Source organism: Choristoneura fumiferana, chromosome 24 (genome assembly GCF_025370935.1).
Source record: "Choristoneura fumiferana chromosome 24, NRCan_CFum_1, whole genome shotgun sequence".
Classification (NCBI taxonomy): domain Eukaryota; kingdom Metazoa; phylum Arthropoda; class Insecta; order Lepidoptera; family Tortricidae; genus Choristoneura; species Choristoneura fumiferana.
Window position 1 is genome coordinate 5,640,164 of NC_133495.1, and position 18,735 is coordinate 5,658,898.

An 18,735-nucleotide genomic window follows, 5' to 3' on the forward strand; every position below is an offset into this window, starting at 1 on the left:
ATCATATTATGGCAATGCAATGGAAATCAAATGCTCATTATAAATTATTTTGTGACAATGACCTTTTTGATTTATAGTGAAAAACGCGTCTCCTTGAACTTTACGTCGTAGGCTTGCCATGACAAAAAAATAAAATGGCCGACAGCGGAAGTCTATCTTGTCTATGATTTCTGTTCTGTCTTTCTTTTGATAATTTGACACTCGTGCCGCGTGGAGTTTTACTTCGCAGGTGGATTTATTAATTTACTTATTATTTTAAGTTTAAGTAATTACAATCACAATTTTCTTGAGAGTTCGTTTACAGTGTAATTATATCGATCAAATATGTGCCATGGGTGTTATGTGCTAAAAGTTGTCGGAGCCTGTCATGCGGGGACATGCCGCCTCGCTGTTGACGCCAGTTTTTTGCCTTTAAATTTTAGAATCATGAGACCTTTTCAAATTAATAGTGTTGAAATTAGTCAAGACGTCTAAAATTACTCATTCTATAGGTTAAATCATTTAATTTTGATCATGCTCATAAACTGACGAATCTGACCTAACCTTAAAACAATGTTGTCACGCCTGAAGAATAAATTTTAGAGTACATATTTTTCTCTATCGTAGCGATACTAAAATGGCAATTTAAACTGGCTTTTCAGCCGCGCAATATTTTGCATTTGTTTATGTCTGTCTATACTTGATATTATTTTGCGAATTATCTTGCATAGTTTTATTTATTCCATTGTCATAGTTTTTAGTGTTGCTACCAGCCAGTCTAACATTGTATGGTAAATTCAGTAATCCTTAAATAATATATATAAAAAAAATTAAGCTCACCTTAAAGCTTATGGTAGGATGTTGTATATTATTTGATTATTTTGACATCTATTTCAAAACTGTTATGCGGTCTCATTTCCATTAATTTCTTTTGTCCTTCAGAATTAAAATAATATTCCATTTGATTGCTAATTGTGATTCTATCCGTATCAGCTCTAACAAATCCTTTCACATTCCAGCACGATGGTTGCCACCACACAGAAGAAGCCTGCGGCTGAGAAGAAGCCAGTTAAAGGCAAGGAGGACAGCAAGAAGCTGCCTGCTGTCCCAGAGTCCGTGCTCAAGCACAGGAAGAGGAGGGATGCCCTGCGTGCCAAGCGCGTACAGGTAAACTACACTCATTTAAATCAACTTAGTTTGTCTGCAATACTACTAGACTACTACAATTTATCTTGTTACCTGTCAAAAGAAAATTTTAATGGGAAATAATGGTTTAAAGCTGTCTTTGCCAGAATTGCTATGATGTTCTTCTGAACAACAGTCAGTCTACTTATTTTTTCACCAATAAAACATTGAAACTCATTTATTCTTCCATGCTTAAGCTAAGAGGCAGCTAAGTGAAAAAACATGTTTTGATATGGGGCCCATGACCCATGACCCATGACTCTCCTTTGGATCCACCCTTGACTGAAAAAAAGCTTTAACTTTGTATTCAAATCTATGATTAATACTATGTTACTGATTTCTGTCTGTTAAACCTCCAATGCAGGATCAGTTCTTATTTCTTGGGTTAGGAACCTCTGGTTTATGATGATACACAATTGTAAAGGCATAGTTCATCTGATCACAATGCTGTCAATCTTACAATCTGAATGATGTCCACCATCTTCCAATTATCCCCTTTTGTTTTAATCTGGATATTAAGGTTTCTCTGGTTGTCAGGTGACCATCAAGAGGCGTTCGGCCGCCATCAAGAAGAAGAAGGATATCTTCAAAAGGGCAGAGCAATATGTCAAGGAATACCGCATCAAGGAGCGTGATGAGATTAGGCTAATCAGACAGGTGGGATCTTAAACTTAATTTTATACTCAGCGTCACTAAATTTGGCCCCACTCTACATGCATAATTACCTGTTACTGCATACATGTGAGGGCCAGATTTGCCGCTCAGTATATTTTGTAGTATAGTATAGTGGTTAAGTCCAACAGGTGTAGCAAGAAACAAAGTGGCCAGAGACTTGACAATATTGGTTGATTCACAAGAGCTGGCATGAATGAATTTAATTAAAGCTTTGTCACTTGTCACTATGCGATTTCTGGCATGGCGTGCGGGCATGGCCATATCAGCATGACGCGGCGTCGTAAATTGTCACGAAGGTGGTGTGACGCATTGCCATTATGGTGAACCACAAGACACCGATTAGGTTGTGTCAAATTTTCAGCACCGTATATCTGCACTATGTTGAAGTGATGTGACAAAGTCCTTACTTGATCCATTTGAAAATTAGTGTATATAAGAAAAAAAGATGATGAAACAGTTCTAATTTGAACATAAACATGCGCTCCGCACGAGCCGCCCCTGCCCGTGCAGGTGTCGGTATTTTGGAGCGCAGAGGGACCCGAGCGCCCCTATGGTGCCCCGCGACGTGCGGTGTCAACTTTCCTAGCGCTCGGACATTATTATTTATAATTTTGAAATTTACACACAATCAAGGTATTTCTGGGTATTTTATGGGGTGGTTAAAACTGAATTTTAAATATGTGCTTTCTTTGTACAGGCACGCAACCGCGGCAACTACTATGTGCCCGGCGAGGCTAAGCTTGCCTTCGTCATCCGTATCCGTGGTATCAACCAGGTCTCACCCAAGGTTAGTAATTACCTGGCTCCCAATTTCACTATTGAACTTCAAGCAAATTTACATTGTGATTTTTGTATGTAATTTTACAATAAAATTAATCTAGTGAAAATTATGTTACTTAAATATACTGTAACTTAATTAAAATCATTTATTCTGTAAATAGGCCGCAATAAGCACTTTTACACGTAATTTTTTTTTAAAACTACCAGCGCTTTCGGAAAGACCGTCATTTCAAAATGAATAATTAGTTAATTAGGAATAAAATTAAATTTGACTTAAGATTTGTTATGTGTATGTAATTTTGATTACAATACAAGTACAGGTAACAAAGAGGATGGTCATCAAAATATATTTAATAAAATACTTCTTACCAAAACTTATTTCCGTCCAATTTGATAGTTATTTGTAGGTGTTTAAAGGCTAAGAACGTAATTGGTATGCGCTCCGCACGAGCCGCCCCTGCCCGTGCAGGTGTCGGTGTTTTGGAGCGCAGAGCGACCCGAGCGCCCCTATGGTGCCCCGCGACATGCGGTGTCAACTTTCCTAGTGCTCGGACATTTATTAGCTATAAAATAAAATTCCATATGTCCATCAGTGGACAGCTGTTGGACATGGGTTTTCCCCCATATACCTCCAGTTGCTTTGGTTGGAAGCATCCTGCATCTCCTTCACGCATCTCCTCAATCTTTCTTTATCACCACCATTTGACATATTCATTATTGTTTTATGACATCCAAACGATAGTAAACATTAGGGTTGTAGACCAGATAAATTGGCTGATGGTACATGAATTTATAAACCAGCAAATTAACCAGCTGTTTTAATTGGCCAGGTCCGCAAAGTGCTGCAGCTGTTCAGGCTGCGTCAGATCAACAATGGCGTGTTCGTGCGCCTCAACAAAGCCACCGTCAACATGCTGCGCATCGCGGAGCCCTACATCACCTGGGGGTACCCCAACCTGAAGAGCGTCCGGGAGGTTTGTTTTTATTTTTAGATGCTAACTTACACACATACAATCAAAATCGGTTATAGCAACACCAACACCAACACCAGTTATATAACGACATATCGGATGTGACGACCAAGAAAAAAGCCCCAACACAATCTTTAACTTTTTCAAAATTTTTAACGACCGGATGGCCAAGTGGTTAGAACCTGACTACGAAGCTTGAGATCCCGGGTTTGATTCCCAGATCAGGCAGGCAGATATTTGTATGAATAATACAAATGTTTGTTCTCGGGTCTTGGATGTTTAATACGTATTTAAGTATGTATTTATGTATATAAGTATGTTTATCCGTTGCCTAGTATCCACACTGATAATAATGACCAACTGTGCTTAACAACTTAATAATATGGCTGTCTCTTCAATGTCTTTGTAAACTGTTTTGACTGTGTTTTGACCTTAAAAATCGCAATTATTTTGTTCTTGTGCCACAAATCGCTAGAGGAGGGCTTCTACAAATGTGATAGAGATCCACTCATTACGACCGTTAAACACCGTGATACGAAAAGGGTATGGTAGTTAAAAAAAAACGAAATAGTACTACGCGATAGGAGTTCTTATGAAGTATTATTAGCTTTGTCTGAGAAGTTAAATTAGTGTTTACTTAGAAAATAACGGCTCAAGTTATAGTCAAACAAATTTTGATCCACAATCACTACCGCTCATATTGACGCATTTTTCAATCCACAGCTGATCTACAAGCGCGGGTTCGCTAAGATCGACGGGCAGCGCGTGCCCATCTCCTCCAACAAGATCATCGAGGACAAACTCGGCAAGAACAACAACATCATCTGCATTGAGGATCTTATCCACGAGATCTTCACCGTCGGTGATAAGTTCAAGGTGAGATTGTTTACCCTTAGGGCTTATTGTCTAACACGCTTGGAATTACAGTTGTAGTACATAACATAATGGTTTTCCATCGTATTTTATCAGAAATGTTCGTTTTTGTCGTGCTCTCTCAATGAGGGCTAAAAAACAGGCGGAATATCGCTAGATGTCGTTAGTATCATGAGGTTTTTGACGTTACGGTCTTGCTTGCAATTGGCTTATATGAATATAGAATTTCTGTGGGCGTGTACACGATAAACAGGGTCGATATTTCCATGTCGGTATCATCGCGGCCGGTAAAGAGTGTCACCCACAATTAGCCAATTGCAAGTAAGACCGTAACATCAAAAAAACCTCACGATACTAACGCTATCTAGCGATATTTCGCCTGTCTTAGCCTCCAAGCCCTCGAGCTGCATAGTCAGGTTCTCTAACCACTTGGCCATCCGGTCGTCAAACTGTTGATGGAAAACCATTATGCACACAACTGTACAGTACAATTGTTTTTACAACTTCTTTACACTGTATAAGAAGAAGGTAGAAAGAGATAGTGTATGCGATGGCGTTAAGCCGAGTTTAGACCTGCAAGAAAAGTTCTCAGAAATTGTTAGATACATTGGTAAAATATGCGCTCCGCACGAGCCGCCCCTGCCCGTGCAGGTGTCGGTGTTTTGGAGCGCAGAGCGACCCGAGCGCCCCTATGGTGCCCCGCGACGTGCGGTGTCAACTTTCCTAGTGCTCGGACATTCGTTAAACCAGAAATGATGGCTGTTTTATAACTAATATGGCTGTTTAATATGGACCAGGACCCCTAATTATTTTTACCAATGATCATAAAAAGATAAAAGGGAAAAACTACATTTTTATTTATAGTGCATTGAATAGCCTGTTATGTGCTCCGTTGTCAAAAGATTATGAAAACATATTTATTGTTACGTATTAACCGTGGAGAGTAAAACGCCGAAGAGTAAGAAACTTGCTGACCGAACGATCGCGGAGCCGCCCGCGCACGTGCTTTACAGCTGGGTGCCTGGCCCTTTACTACGAAGTAGTAATAAAAAACGAAGTATTCGAAAATTCGAACTTCGTGTCTTGCCGTCCCGCTCACGCTTATCATTATTTAAAACAAGAGTGAGAGGGACGGTACGATACGAACTTTCATTTTCGAATTTCGTAGGAGCCCCCCTGTGTCTACGAATCTCAGTGTGCGTCCGTCATTCAGTTTACGAAAGTTTATAGCGACAGTCGCTATTTTGAAACATAATGTTTATCAACTCTGCGAACAGACTACGCTAAATACCAGTCAGAAATGTAATTTTTTTTTTTTTTTAGTATGCCAGCAATTTCCTGTGGCCCTTCAAGCTGAACAACCCGACCGGCGGCTGGCGCAAGAAGACGATCCATTACGTCGACGGAGGAGACTTCGGTAACCGAGAAGACAAGATTAACGAGCTTCTCAGACGGATGGTCTAAGAAATAAATAGATTTAATTCTAGTTTCTTGTTTTTGTTCTCACCTTTTCTGAACCAACCAGGACACAAGGATGACCAGTGGTCATATTGGCTAAGGCCCACTTCACATGCACACGGTCACGGCACGGTCGCCATGCCGTGTTTAATTAGAAATGTACGAGCTACATAGACAGCTTTCACATGGCACGGCGACCGTGCCGCTTTTTGCTTTGCTTTGAATAAAAATATTTGTTTTTGTAGGTCATACGTTTCTACTTGACCATGTGTATGAAGCGTGCCTAACGCTCGAGCGCTGATCATATACATACACCATCTCTTTCTACCCTCATTTACCGAGTGAAAGAAAGAAGTGATGAAAACGACAGTGATTCCGAGTTCGTTAGATAAGGCCTCAAGAGTCATAGAAGCAAGACATAGAAAGGAATAAGGGCAGAGAGAAAAGTTTACATTTGAAAGAGAACAATGCTATTATAGTATGTAGCTTGTTGCCATGGTTACGTTTCCTGAGTTATTAAAAGTATGATTTTATGGGGTAGGAAGGGTAGAAATCCAGTTGGGTGTAATGGACGACTTGTTAATGCACGGCCTGATAATCCGTGCTTATGTGCACGAATTATTATGCCGTGCATTACCACCCTGTACCGAACTAGCAGGGAGTTACCAATCATGTACGACGTGATAATCCGAAGCATTATGTCTTCCGATTATCATGCTTTTTACGATTTCCGTGATTGGAAAAAAAAACACCTGACGAAGGGCGAGAGCTGCCTCGCCGACCAGGTCGGATCTGCTCCGACTATATCTCATTCGAATCGATTGCATTCAGATTATCACGTCGTACATTATCACTACGTACATTACAGCGCGCGCAATATTTTGTACGCCCTGATAATGCGCGACCATAATAATGTACGGCATGACAATCGGAAGCAATAATGCTTCGGATTATCACGTCGTACATTATGAGTTGTACATTATTGTTTCCCATCCAGTTTTTAAGGCAATTTTCCTTCATGGCTCATCTAAGCATGCTAACAGTATTTATTGCATTTTTTTAACTAAGTGTATCACTGATATCTCCTGAGTTTCAGGACAGGAGAACATTCAGAAAATAGTTGCTTGATCCACTATCAACGATAGCGAAACACTGCCGCGGCAAATTCTTTTCTTTTTTTATATTACATAATCTACAATCAGTCGATAGACTTTAATAAGATGTTTTGTAAGCAATGGATCATTAGAGAGGGATTCTTTGACGCGAAAATAAGACACTTAAGTAAAGTATATTCCAAAATTATAATATCTTATTGTACAATATCATTAATATCACATGCTTTGCTTACAGTACATCACAACATTTATAAAAATATTACTTAGAGAAACCATTTATTTATTTAATCGTATGGCATACATTTAAAATAGGCTTATAATATATAGGTACATACACACAAAGTTACAAAATACAAAAACAATAACAATAGAGAGAGAGACCTTCAGTCCGCATCTTGCAAATTAACATTGAGGGTATAAGCGCTGCAAAGAGAAACCATTAAATCTATGACATGCTAAAGTCATGCATCATAATTATTTTTTTATAATAACCTAATATCCCACCGTGAAATTCTACATCTGACTGTATTTTAATAAAGTAGTTTATGCAACTGTTACGTAATAAGGGTCCTTAAAACACGAGTGTGGTTTAAAGGAACGAGGCGTAGCGTGCAACTGCATACATTACTTTATCCATATATTAAATCCTCTACCAGGCGTTCAAGAACCATTGAGAATGACATGCATTGCAACTAGAACTATGTCTGCCCCATGACACGACCTCCTGAGCCTGGTGAAGCATAAGCCCCGCCACTGCTCCGGTGCGGTAATGTTCATTACGATATCCATTTAGGTATCGTAATGAACATTACGATACAGCCGTGTTCATAATAGAATGGTTTTTGAACGCATAATGGAGGATTTACTATATTGGCGTAGACAGATAAAATTTATTATGTACTTCTTATTTTTTAATTGAATTGTGATTAAATTAAAGTGTAAGGACAAAAAATAGCAAAACTTTTTAAAAATTTAAAGTGGCAGAGAGCCAATAACATTTTTCTGGAACTGTTTAGTTAATACGTAAAGGTTTTTCGCATTTCCTACATCGCCACTCTCTATGAGAGCTTTCTGCATATTCTGAAACAAAATACACAGGATGTTAGTTATAACATGACCATCATACAAGGCTATAAACGGTCCCCTGCTGGGCACAGTCCTCCCGGAATGAGAGGGCTGCGGTCGCAGTTCCATCGCAAGCCCAGTGAGGATTGAGATCACACACACCACTGTGCTTCGCAGGTTTGTACAGGTTTCTTCACGACGTTTTCCTTCAGTATAAGCTATAACATGATACACCATAATAATTAATTCATAACTGCTGTTACTTTAAAGTTAAGGGGTATTTTTATATGGCACGAAATGAATATCATGGTAGTTAGTTATACAGGGGCTTAACTTAGGGCGTACGCTAGCTGACGCGGTTTTCTCACGGAGCGGGTGGACGCCTGTTGAACGATAGTATGAGCAGCGCTAACTGCGTGCGTCGCGTGCGACGACATTACCTGCACCCGCACCCGCAAACGTGCGCCTGCGTCGTGCATCCGCGCCAGCTAGCCTAGGCCCTTAGGCAATCTGGTGGAAATCGAGTTTTTACGGCGCCACATCATTTCTAGCTATTGTACTCTGTTTCAACTAGCCAGGCTTCATAACTGCACTGTGACAAAACACAAAGCCTGTAAGAGCTCCGCAAACTGAACTGGACCCCTGATTTTGTTCTGTCAGTCTTTTCTATATGAGAGGGGACAAACAAGCATGCGGTCCACCTGATGTCAAGCAATCACCGCCGCCCATAGACACCCGTAACACAAGGGGTATCACAGGTGTGTTGCTGACGCTTTGAGAGATTGATAGGGTCAATCAGTCATGTTTATAATATTAGTATGTATATATATATATATACTACACAAGAGAAAATAGGGGCCATGTAAGTTTCACTTGTAAAACGAAAATACGAATATAATAATAATAATTGCCTAAAAGATGGTTACAAATACTTTAAATTAAATGTAAATATATTTTTGATTTAATTTTACGGATGAATGAAAGTCAAATGGCCCTTTCTTTTTTTTAATAGTATAATAAAATTGTATTTATAAAACAAAATTAATACCTCAGTAGCCGAATATAATATGTGATCAACAAACTTCGTGCTTGGATGAGGCGAATCAAAGTTATCATAAATCAAGTCAGCAAAGAAATTCCTCATCTTTTGAGCAGTCTCCACGCACTCACACGCCACCCTCAGCAACGCGCTGGACACATGCTGCAATTCATCAGACACTATCTCAACTTCAACTTTAAGTCTGCCAATTTCAAATGTCAAGTAATTTTTAGATTGCAAAAATTCTTCAGATGACAATTGCTTGAACAAATAATCAGCTTTTATAGAATTGTAGTGTCTATTCAACAGTTCTCTGTTTTGGAAAATGTCCCTGTAATTCGGGGGTAGTTTGACATATAAAGACAGCGATGATGGATTTCCTTTCAAACTGGGTAAGCTTGAGAATTTGAACAGACTCTCAGTCTCATCGAGGGTTAGTTTTAAAATAAGTTCCTCGATTGGCTCCTCTGGGTCTTTTGAAGTAACATTTTTGTTTGAAATCAAGTCTGTTTTGATGAAGTATTCTGGATTTATGTGACTTTCTATGTGGTAGAATGTTAACCATGCTGGTTCGTTAACTGATGCACCGGGAATATGTAGAACTATTTCAACAACCAGTTTAATATTAGCCATATTGGTTGTCATACTATCAATGGGTATCAACAGATTTATTTTCTTTAGACTTTCAGGTATATTTATACTGTTTGTTTTCACAAGCTTGTCATCAGAATACAATGATATATGGAACTTTGATGCATTAAACAATTGTTTCATCAGTTCATTAACAAGAGCCTCCATTTGCAAAGTTGTTATTTTTACTAGTAAATATATGGAATTAACTCTAAAATACTCCTTTAAGTCTTCCATTAGCATGATACCCTGATTTTCTTTAATAACATCCTCATAATAGTCATAGACCACTACTTCAGTTTGTACAACAGTCTCCATAAGGTCTGGCCTATTTGATAATGCCATAGCTGTAATATAATTGCCTTCTTCATATACTTTATCAACTACTTCAATATTGTTGTTAGCTTCTTCAAAAACCTTAAATAAATATTCAGTATTGTTAGACAGTTTTTCAACAGGACAAAACTCCGAGTAATTGGCCTCTAAATAAATATTTTCATTATCAACAGGTAATAAATAGAACAGGTTTGAATAAGTTGTGCAGATCAATTGATCACCGCATTTGACAAAGTCTTTCACTTGTCTTACAAATAGCTGGGTGAATTTAATGCTTGTGAAACTATCTTCTGTTTTCCACATTGAAATACCATCTGTGTACATGAAAATGTCTTTTGACGCTACAAATTTATAAATAGCTGTGTTTAGGTGAATCGCCACGGGCGGCGGCGTCGATTTTACTAATGGCAGTTTCATTACCGTCCCTGATGTAAGCGCAAATAAAATATTCAAGTCTTCCAACTCTAAAATTTGTATAGTATGTATTTCTAATGGAGACGAGTACAGTTTGACTAGTTTTAACTCGTTTTCGAAGGTGTTAGGGTTAAATAAGCACGCGAAAGTATCCATTCTATCAAAAGTTATGATCACAATGTCATAATCCAGCAAATTTAAGGTATTAAACAATTTTTTCACATTCTCATCATTTTCAGGGACCTTACAAGCAGTTATCAAGCACTTCTGTTGCGTAGTTTTTGGAAGGGGCCAAGTGTCGTCATCATATCTAATTTGGATTTGTTTCACCTTTGATAATTCTGTGACCATTTTATTAAGGCAAAGGGAGTATGTTTCGTCTTCCAATTTCAAACTCAGGACGTGTTCGTTACGCTGCACCCAGGCCACAATATTCTCTTGACGCGGTTGAAAGTTAGTTTTTAACCGTTTCTGAGCGCAATTTTTAAATTTTAGCGATGTTACGTGAATGTTACCGTTGCAGTCCAAGCATAATAAATAGTTGTTCGATATCAAAATTTGATGTACGAGGAATTCAGGAGTGAAAATTATCGTGGCGTCATCGAAATTAAAGTTCTCGTAAAGGAACAACTGATACTTATTCCAAAATATGATCATTGAAGTCGACGAGTTGTAAACCACGTTTAGATTGTCGAATAACTGGTAATTACACTTATAAGCTCTCTTTGTCTCCGCTGGGTCCTCACAGTCCATTTCAGCATTTTCAGACATTTATATTTTTAATTTCAGCCGTTAAAACTTATGTTAAAGCGTTTAATAACTTTTTAATAGTGCCGGTGGGACTGGGATTAACTAATTTTGAGTATTTTTGAGCGGTTTGTAAAGTACTGACAGCCGTCAGATTTGACGTTTACTATCCGTTCAGAAATTAATGTGCAGCGCGTGGCACGAAAGTCCAGCTGTGACAATTAATACGCAGAGGTAAAAATAAGGTATCGTGGGGGACTAAAATAAGCGATATAATATATCGAGTGGGCGAGGCAGCCAGGCGTGAGCGCTGAATGGTGTGCGCGACTGTCACATGTGCAGACCTTCGGTGCAGACATAGTTCGGCGCAGAGGCTCGCCGCTCCTTCGGGCGCTGGCGATGCTTAATGCGTTTTTGGTATCCGCGCCGGACCTTGACCTGTTAGCTGGGAGACTGTCGGCAGTGTGCAGTGAATGCTTTAGGTTTTGTGTGGAGATGGATAAAAGGAAATCGAGCGTTATGTGAGCTATGTCTTGTCTTGTTAGTTTACTAGTTAAATGTTAATTTTTAATTTGTTTTTTTTTTTTAGTTTTACGGTGAATTGGATGTATACTGTAATGCCGTGTAAATGTTATGAAATAAATAAATAAATAAATAGATAGTGGTCTGTTCTGTATGTGCAGAAAATAGCGGTCACACAGCTAGTGCCGCGGGATTTTATGATTTACTGTCATTCGGTGCAAATGGAAAATCGTCCACTGACCGTTTTGAATTTGGACCTAAATGAATATCAACCAAAATGAATTTTGTCAAAATGTAATTATGCTTAAAAATACACACACAAAAAACACACGTAGTAGGCAGAGCACACGAAACGTTACCGCTTCGGAGCCACTTTTAGCAATTGTAGGTTTGACGTTTACAAAAACAGTACAATAGTCAATAGTGACAGGTTGCTAGCCTGTCGCCTACAGTATAGACTACTTCTACCTTAACCTATTTTTTTGCTTAAAAATATTTACAACCAAATTAATTTTTAAATTGTAAATTAATTGAATCCAACTAGAATATTGTCCATTATGAATTAAATCAAAATTAAATAAGCAATAAGTGAATGTTGTCTAAATCAAGTCTTAATATGTAGGCCCAAAACAAATGATTTCGGGTGGAATATAAATATTTATATACCATTCGTCATATTTCTGAGCAGTGTCGGATTTATATTTTTTATGAGTATAGACCACTTTATTTCCGCCGCGCCATGTACCTTTCTAAAATAATAATTTTCTCGTCCTCTGAAATCTGCCGCCCCTAGGCCGCGGCTTATACGGCCTAATGACAAATCCAGGACTGTTTCTGTTTCTGAGTGTACGTAAATACAAGGTGGTCGTTTTTTTTTGGCGTAGGTACCTACATCAAATTTGTCAATTTTAGACAGACAGACAATATTCAAGATGAACAATTTTCCTAGTCGATGTATGTCAAATTGTCATTTTTCTGCTTTGACGTAACTTCGAGTTGTCCATTTTCCATTAAAATGACAGTAAAAAATACACTAGTCGAAACTTCAAAACTTGGAAATGCTAGACCACGCAGCACTTCTAAACATTTAAGGGAAATGCTATTAGAGCACGCAGCCGTACGTAAGTCATCATGATTAAAAAGTAACAACGTCCAATATAACATCATTCATTTACTCCAGAAAACGAAACAAACACAATTGACATTTTTATGACAAACATTTTTACAAAAGTGATGAACGGTCATTTGACATTACACAACCAACCATTTAAAAAATTGTGCCGAAGTTAAAACAGTGATCTTTAATTTGTCATATTCAATTCAGAACACAGCCATAGCGCAAAAGTAAATCGTCAGCCTAATTCGTTAACCTTCTAAGTCCATTTAGACTAAGTTTACAGGTCATTGAGAAAACTCCATAAAATCTTCAATCGTTAACTAATCAAAATTTTGAAAATCTCGTTTGTAGCTCTGACTAAACTTGATATTTTAAAGATATAATTAACAGCATATCTTACACAAATCACAGGAAATTAATAAAAATGAGTATTTAGCAGGTTTTCGTGTTGAAGGTTAACAAATTAGGCTGACGAAATATGAAATCACTAAGTACTGCTAACACACTACTCTTTATTCAGAGTCCGATATTTCGGGACCCTTAATTAACTTTTGCCCTATAAGAAATGGAATGCGGGGTTTAGACTAGCTGGCCATTAGATTTTCTAGGTGGGCAAAATGTTTTAAGTCTGAGGCGGCGCCGGACCACTACTTTGCTTTGCTTTACTTTGCAGCTGGCTGGCTGATCAACTCGTTGGCGGGCAAATTCAAGTGCCTTAGCGGGCGAGCTCTGACCTTCCATCCTTCCATATACGATATGACCGGGTAGTCCAACTGTGCCGGGTAAGGTTCCCTCGGAATCAAGTATTAGCACAAAAATCTGGGCTAAGGGCAAGACTTAAAATACGGAGTGGTCCATAATAAGTATAAATAAAGTTCCATAAATATCGGGCTCATAAATTCGCATAGTGTAAACAAGATCACCTTGACTGGGTGTAGCTCTAATAAACCGTTTAGAAAGAATTAGGTATTACAATGTCCTAAAACGTGTATTTCAGGCCCGATTCAATCAAGGTTCAGTCTGTACATAAACCCTTGAAGGCCCTAGACATTAACGTCAATCGTAGATTTTAACTTCCATCCCTTTCGCACTCGTTTACGGACTAGAAAGGGATATATGTATACCTATTATTTGCTTGATAGGTAAAACTTGCTGGGCCAAAAAGGACAAGTATGTTTAGGTTTGAAGGAGTTTAAAGGCAGAGTACAGTATCGTTTAAGTTAAAATTAGTATTGTTTTATAAATGTGCGTCTCGGTCACAATTTTACCCTGATCCAACTTCACAAAGCCTTAAACTGACAATGAGGTATTCAGCAAAAAGTAAAGAATCTACTGATGTCGACTAAGCGTAATATAAACTAAAGTAAATTAAAATTAATCTCAAATGAATGCGAAACTACCGTGAGACTCACTCATATTAAAAGATATTGTAACGGATAACTCACGTCTTAAACCGAGTTTAGCTCGACTGTTTCGGGCTATTTCGTAGCCCTTCCTCTCAGGAGCACGCGACCCGGCGGCTGAGAGGAAGGGCTACGAAAAAGCCCGAAACATGTCGAGCTAAACTCGGTTTAAGACGTGAGTTATATTACAATATCTTTTAATATCAAATGAATGCCTCGTATATACAGGATTTCTAAAACTCCACAGGATTTTCTTTACTTATCTGTGGGTCGTGAAGTAGCATCAAAGAGTTAAGACTAGGTATAGAGGGATAATAAAAGTAGCGACAGAGTAACATTCATTAATAATTAATTTCAACAAATTATTTGTTCTGGTCTAACATATCTTAGTAAGAATGAGTTAGAAGTAATCAGAAATATTTCGCCATTTTGTAGTTCATCGTTATTATTTTTATATCTTAACACCAGCTACCTTAGTAACAGGGTCAATAATAGCATCGCATGATTTACACATAGCGATTTTGGATCTAGAATACTTTTGTCATGCCTCTATTCTCTAGTCTCAATCTCTTCGCTTTCAACCACTCATAATTCAACGCAGTGGTTGAAAGGCTAAAATTATTTAATAGTTTTAAAATTGAATTAATATGGCGAGAGAATACGTATTAGAACGATAAAAGTCTTCGATTAGAAAAATAACAAAAACTTTGCCTACCTAAGTGAAGTATATACCTGAAATTATCATTTGGCACACGATTACAGATCATTTAAAATTCAGTGTTGAGCAAGTGCTTGAAGAATATCTAAATTAAATCACAAAAATACGTCAAAGCTGCCGCTTCAAATATCAACACATTTATCGATGTAAGTATTTTTAAACAGACTTCCATTAAGTTGGTAATTTACTTGGCAAACTTAACAATCTAGCGATTTGAAACTGAAAAGTTTTATCTTGATATTTTCACAGCCTGTCACCACTTAAGTTATGTTACTACAGTTTACTCTCGGCTTCTGGCATTAACATTGAATTTTAGATTTTATTAACGTCTCATGGAGTTGCCATAAACACATGGAAAACGACGGTTGAACGCATACAAGAGCCCCACCCAAAAAGTCGTGCAGAATCCTGGGGGGCTGCTATGAATTTCGAAAATTGAATTTCGTATCGTATTAAGTATATCTGTCACTCTTGTATTAAAAATATTAGCGTCAGCGGGACGGTACGATACGAACTTCGATTTCGAATTTCGTAATAGCCCTTCTGTAGGTACACAGCTGCAAGGTGGTTTAATATGTATAAAATTCTCAATTCATACGGGATCCTTGTAGGAACTAGTGCAAGCCCTCTTGTACTGATTGGAGGCAAATACAGTCAACTACGAAGAGATGGATACAGCTAAAGTTACAAATATATGCATGCACCGACCTAGAGGTTAAGTTAATAAATTTGTGTATACATATCTTTTTAACTTTGACCGTATCGATGTCTTTGTAGTTGACTGTGCTCAACAGTGAGACGATATGCACAGGCTGGAGAAGAGTTATTAAGTTTACCAAGTATCACACAACGGAGCAAGTAGCTCGCTCAGGCAAGAAAGTAACTCGTAGGTACTATATACATGCGACAGTAATAAATATTAAATACTTAATCGTCGGACACCCACCAGTATCCATTAATTAACTAATTGGCACACTTTCACATTGATTCACTAGCAAAACTATACCTAATTACTTAAAAAACTAAGGAGGTCTTACTAAATTCGAACGATCGGTGAAAATGCTATGTTAAACTTTAGTACAGCACGGCTACAAGAAGAATGAGCGTAGAAACCTTTGCTCCACCACCATGTCTCAGACTTTATCACAATACCGTCAAATGTAGCAATTTTGCCCTCTGTAGCAATTTTGCCCGTTGGCCCTTTATTTGCCAGTAGTGAGATATTGATATTATATGCTGAAATTAGCTGATTTGATTAAATATTTTAATAATAGCACCAGTCGCATCTTTAAAATTAAACTCAAATAATTCGAAATTTTCTCATTTTAAAATTCAACCAGATTGTGTTTTATTTAAAGTTTATTTTGGAAATGTGAATATTTCGAATTGTTTTAGTTTAATTTTAAAGGTGCGCAGTGTGTTACTTTTAAAATATTACTCTTTAGTGACAGTTGAATAAAAGAGGACTATGGCACAGTTGCTTATAGAAAGTAAAGTTGCCACGTTTGGCAGTATGTGAAAAAACTCGGATTGCAAAAAGGTTTGTAAAAAAAGCAATTATGACTATTAGTAGATTGTACAACAAGAACATAAAACGAGCCATTTTAGCCGAGACTTTCACATAGCCACCCGAGCCGGTACGGCGAGGGTGAATGGACTTGTTGAGGGGGAAATGGGTTTTATGCTCGCGTTTTACACTGCTTTTCACTTTGATTGAGAGGAAATTAAATAGCAACAGTGGAAACAATTGTTCACATATTTTTTAGTTTTGTTAATTTAGTTTGATTTGACTGTTTTTTCGTTTTACATGAATTTAAAATATTAAAAAATATATATAGAAACTTTTTTGTTTGTGGCTGTTGACAATTTGATTGCCTTGGTCTTAGAAGAAGATTTTACTTTATGCACTAGAGCATAATAAGTATTTTTTTTATGTCGCCTAGATCCAGCATAAATATGAAGTTAACGAGCATGAGAAGTGAAAAAGTAATTTTACAACGTTAAGTTAAATTATACCACACCACAGGAATGTGGCCGAGTCGTCAAGGTATTTTTCATAATATTAAATTTATGATTAAGTCCCTTGTGTGATATTTATGTAAGAGTGAAAAACATAAACATTTGAAAGATTTTAAAAGGGAATATACACATGACGGTAAAATAATCGTGGTAATAAGGTACTCGGAAATATTTTAGTCAGGTTAAGATTTTTACGCGCATTATTCCTCTATCCGTGCTGTATGTAGGCACATACTGTACAATAACTATTTACAATTTGATATGTCATTTATTGCGGTGTTTGTCCATTGCGTTAATTCATAACCTCGTAATAAAAATAGTTCCGTCTCGAGGAAAGCACGAAATCATGGCCTGAGAATTATATCTACTATAAATGCTAATTAATACTATGGTATTTATTACTATATCTATATTTACATAATCTCACAATCTTGAGTATTATAATTGCACTTTTGTATGCGGGCCACAGACGAAGATCATCATAAAAATAAATACGCAATCTCCGTTCATTTTTTGTAAGTTGGCGGTATGTAATCGATATGACGTATTCAGCTGAATGCATAGTTCCTTGGTCACTAATTTAGTCGCGCACTGTTGGGTGCGTTGAGTCTTGTTTCCGACGTTTCCGTCGTTATGTTGGTGTTACTTCTTGATATCAGGGTCCATTTTGGTTTTGTCCATCGAAGACGACACCATGCCACTTTGGGGATATAGTTTGTCTAAGTGCTTCAGGGACTCGTTCAGGAAATTCTGAAAATAAAAGCACAATTTTAGAATCTAACGCCTTTAAACAAGTACTTATACAATTCTTGTAATTTTACTTATTTAATATGGGGGGGGGGTGATTTTTACTTATTTATTTAAGCTATGGTGCCCTTGTGGTTTGACATATGGCCTCCCAAGCAGAGGACGTGGGTTCAAACCCCGGCTCGCACCTCCGAGTTTTTCGAAATATTCATGTGCGAAATTACACTTGAAATTTACCACGAGCTTTACGGTGAACGAAAACATCGTGAGAAAACCTGCACAAACCTGCCAAGCAATTCAATGGTGTGTGTGAAGTTCCCAATCCTGGGCCCAGCAGTGGGACGTATATAGGCTCGGATGGAATTCGAGGACATTCGGGGAAATTTCGAGTGCAACCACCAGTCGATATATTTAGCAGATTGTACATTCAAGTGTAAAAATATGAACTTATTCAAAGTTTCAAAAATAAGTACCACAGACTTATTACGACGCAATAAAGCAGTAGTAACATATTTTTGAGTGGCTCGAATAGATACTTATTTTTGCACTTGACTGTACAGTATTGTAGTGTAAAGATTACATTTAATAAATTTGTTCAGCAGTTATTAGGCCTTGTTGTACCTGTATGGCAGTGAGCGCGGCGACGATGGCCGGGCCGCCAAAGCCATGTGAGATAAGCGAGAAGTGCGTGAGGTGCCGCTGGATCGCCGGCTCCAGCAAATGTGGTGGCCGCGTGTTGCACAGCGGCGAACGGTCCTGGTTCAGCAAGTCCATCAGCTCCTTCGTCACCTAGAGACAAACAAGAATAACATTATACTTAAAACCTAGTACAACAACACGCCAATAAGACAAAGAGAAATAACCAGTATAAAAAAATATTAAAACACTCCACTTAACTGTAAAATTTAATTTTTGAATGTGATTATACTATTATGTTTAGAC

General features: G+C 37.8%; 3 protein-coding genes across 6 annotated transcripts in view; 1 reads left to right on the forward strand and 2 right to left on the reverse strand.

The window, feature by feature from the left end:
* Window positions 1-138: 138 nt before the first annotated feature.
* RpL7 (ribosomal protein L7) lies at window positions 139-5,949 on the forward strand. The gene is made up of 7 exons (XM_074106140.1): window positions 139-229; window positions 999-1,146; window positions 1,702-1,821; window positions 2,537-2,626; window positions 3,450-3,593; window positions 4,314-4,466; window positions 5,787-5,949. Exons 2-7 carry the CDS (start codon window positions 1,003-1,005, stop codon window positions 5,925-5,927), a joined length of 792 nt encoding a protein of 263 aa, XP_073962241.1. The 5' UTR covers window positions 139-229; window positions 999-1,002; the 3' UTR covers window positions 5,928-5,949.
* A 1,254-nt stretch (window positions 5,950-7,203) lies between these two features.
* On the reverse strand, window positions 7,204-11,397 carry LOC141441419 (uncharacterized). The gene is made up of 2 exons (XM_074106143.1): window positions 9,150-11,397; window positions 7,204-8,116 (listed from the first exon to the last, which is right to left on the reverse strand). Exons 1-2 carry the CDS (start codon window positions 11,289-11,291, stop codon window positions 8,009-8,011), a joined length of 2,250 nt encoding a protein of 749 aa, XP_073962244.1. The 5' UTR covers window positions 11,292-11,397; the 3' UTR covers window positions 7,204-8,008.
* A 1,543-nt stretch (window positions 11,398-12,940) lies between these two features.
* TfAP-2 (transcription factor AP-2) overlaps window positions 12,941-18,735 on the reverse strand; it is an 82,167-nt gene continuing 76,372 nt past the window's right edge. For all 4 annotated transcript variants that reach the window (XM_074106138.1, XM_074106136.1, XM_074106137.1 and 1 more), the window contains 2 exons: window positions 18,415-18,582; window positions 12,941-17,796 (listed from right to left, as the gene is read on the reverse strand). In XM_074106138.1, the coding sequence (XP_073962239.1) occupies window positions 17,689-17,796; window positions 18,415-18,582 (276 nt within the window). In that variant the 3' untranslated portion in view covers window positions 12,941-17,688. The remainder of the gene's footprint in view (window positions 17,797-18,414; window positions 18,583-18,735) is intronic.

Excerpts from the sequence above, each read along its gene's own strand:
- RpL7 (XM_074106140.1), top strand. The coding sequence starts at position 1,003 with ATGGTTGCCACCACACAGAAGAAGCCTGCGGCTGAGAAGAAGCCAGTT. Across the intron at positions 3,594-4,313 it reads ACCTGAAGAGCGTCCGGGAG|CTGATCTACAAGCGCGGGTT; the intron begins GTTTGTTTTTAT and ends TTCAATCCACAG. Across the intron at positions 4,467-5,786 it reads CCGTCGGTGATAAGTTCAAG|TATGCCAGCAATTTCCTGTG; the intron begins GTGAGATTGTTT and ends TTTTTTTTTTAG.
- LOC141441419 (XM_074106143.1), bottom strand. The coding sequence starts at position 11,291 with ATGTCTGAAAATGCTGAAATGGACTGTGAGGACCCAGCGGAGACAAAG. Across the intron at positions 8,117-9,149 it reads TATTATATTCGGCTACTGAG|AATATGCAGAAAGCTCTCAT; the intron begins GTATTAATTTTG and ends ATTTTGTTTCAG.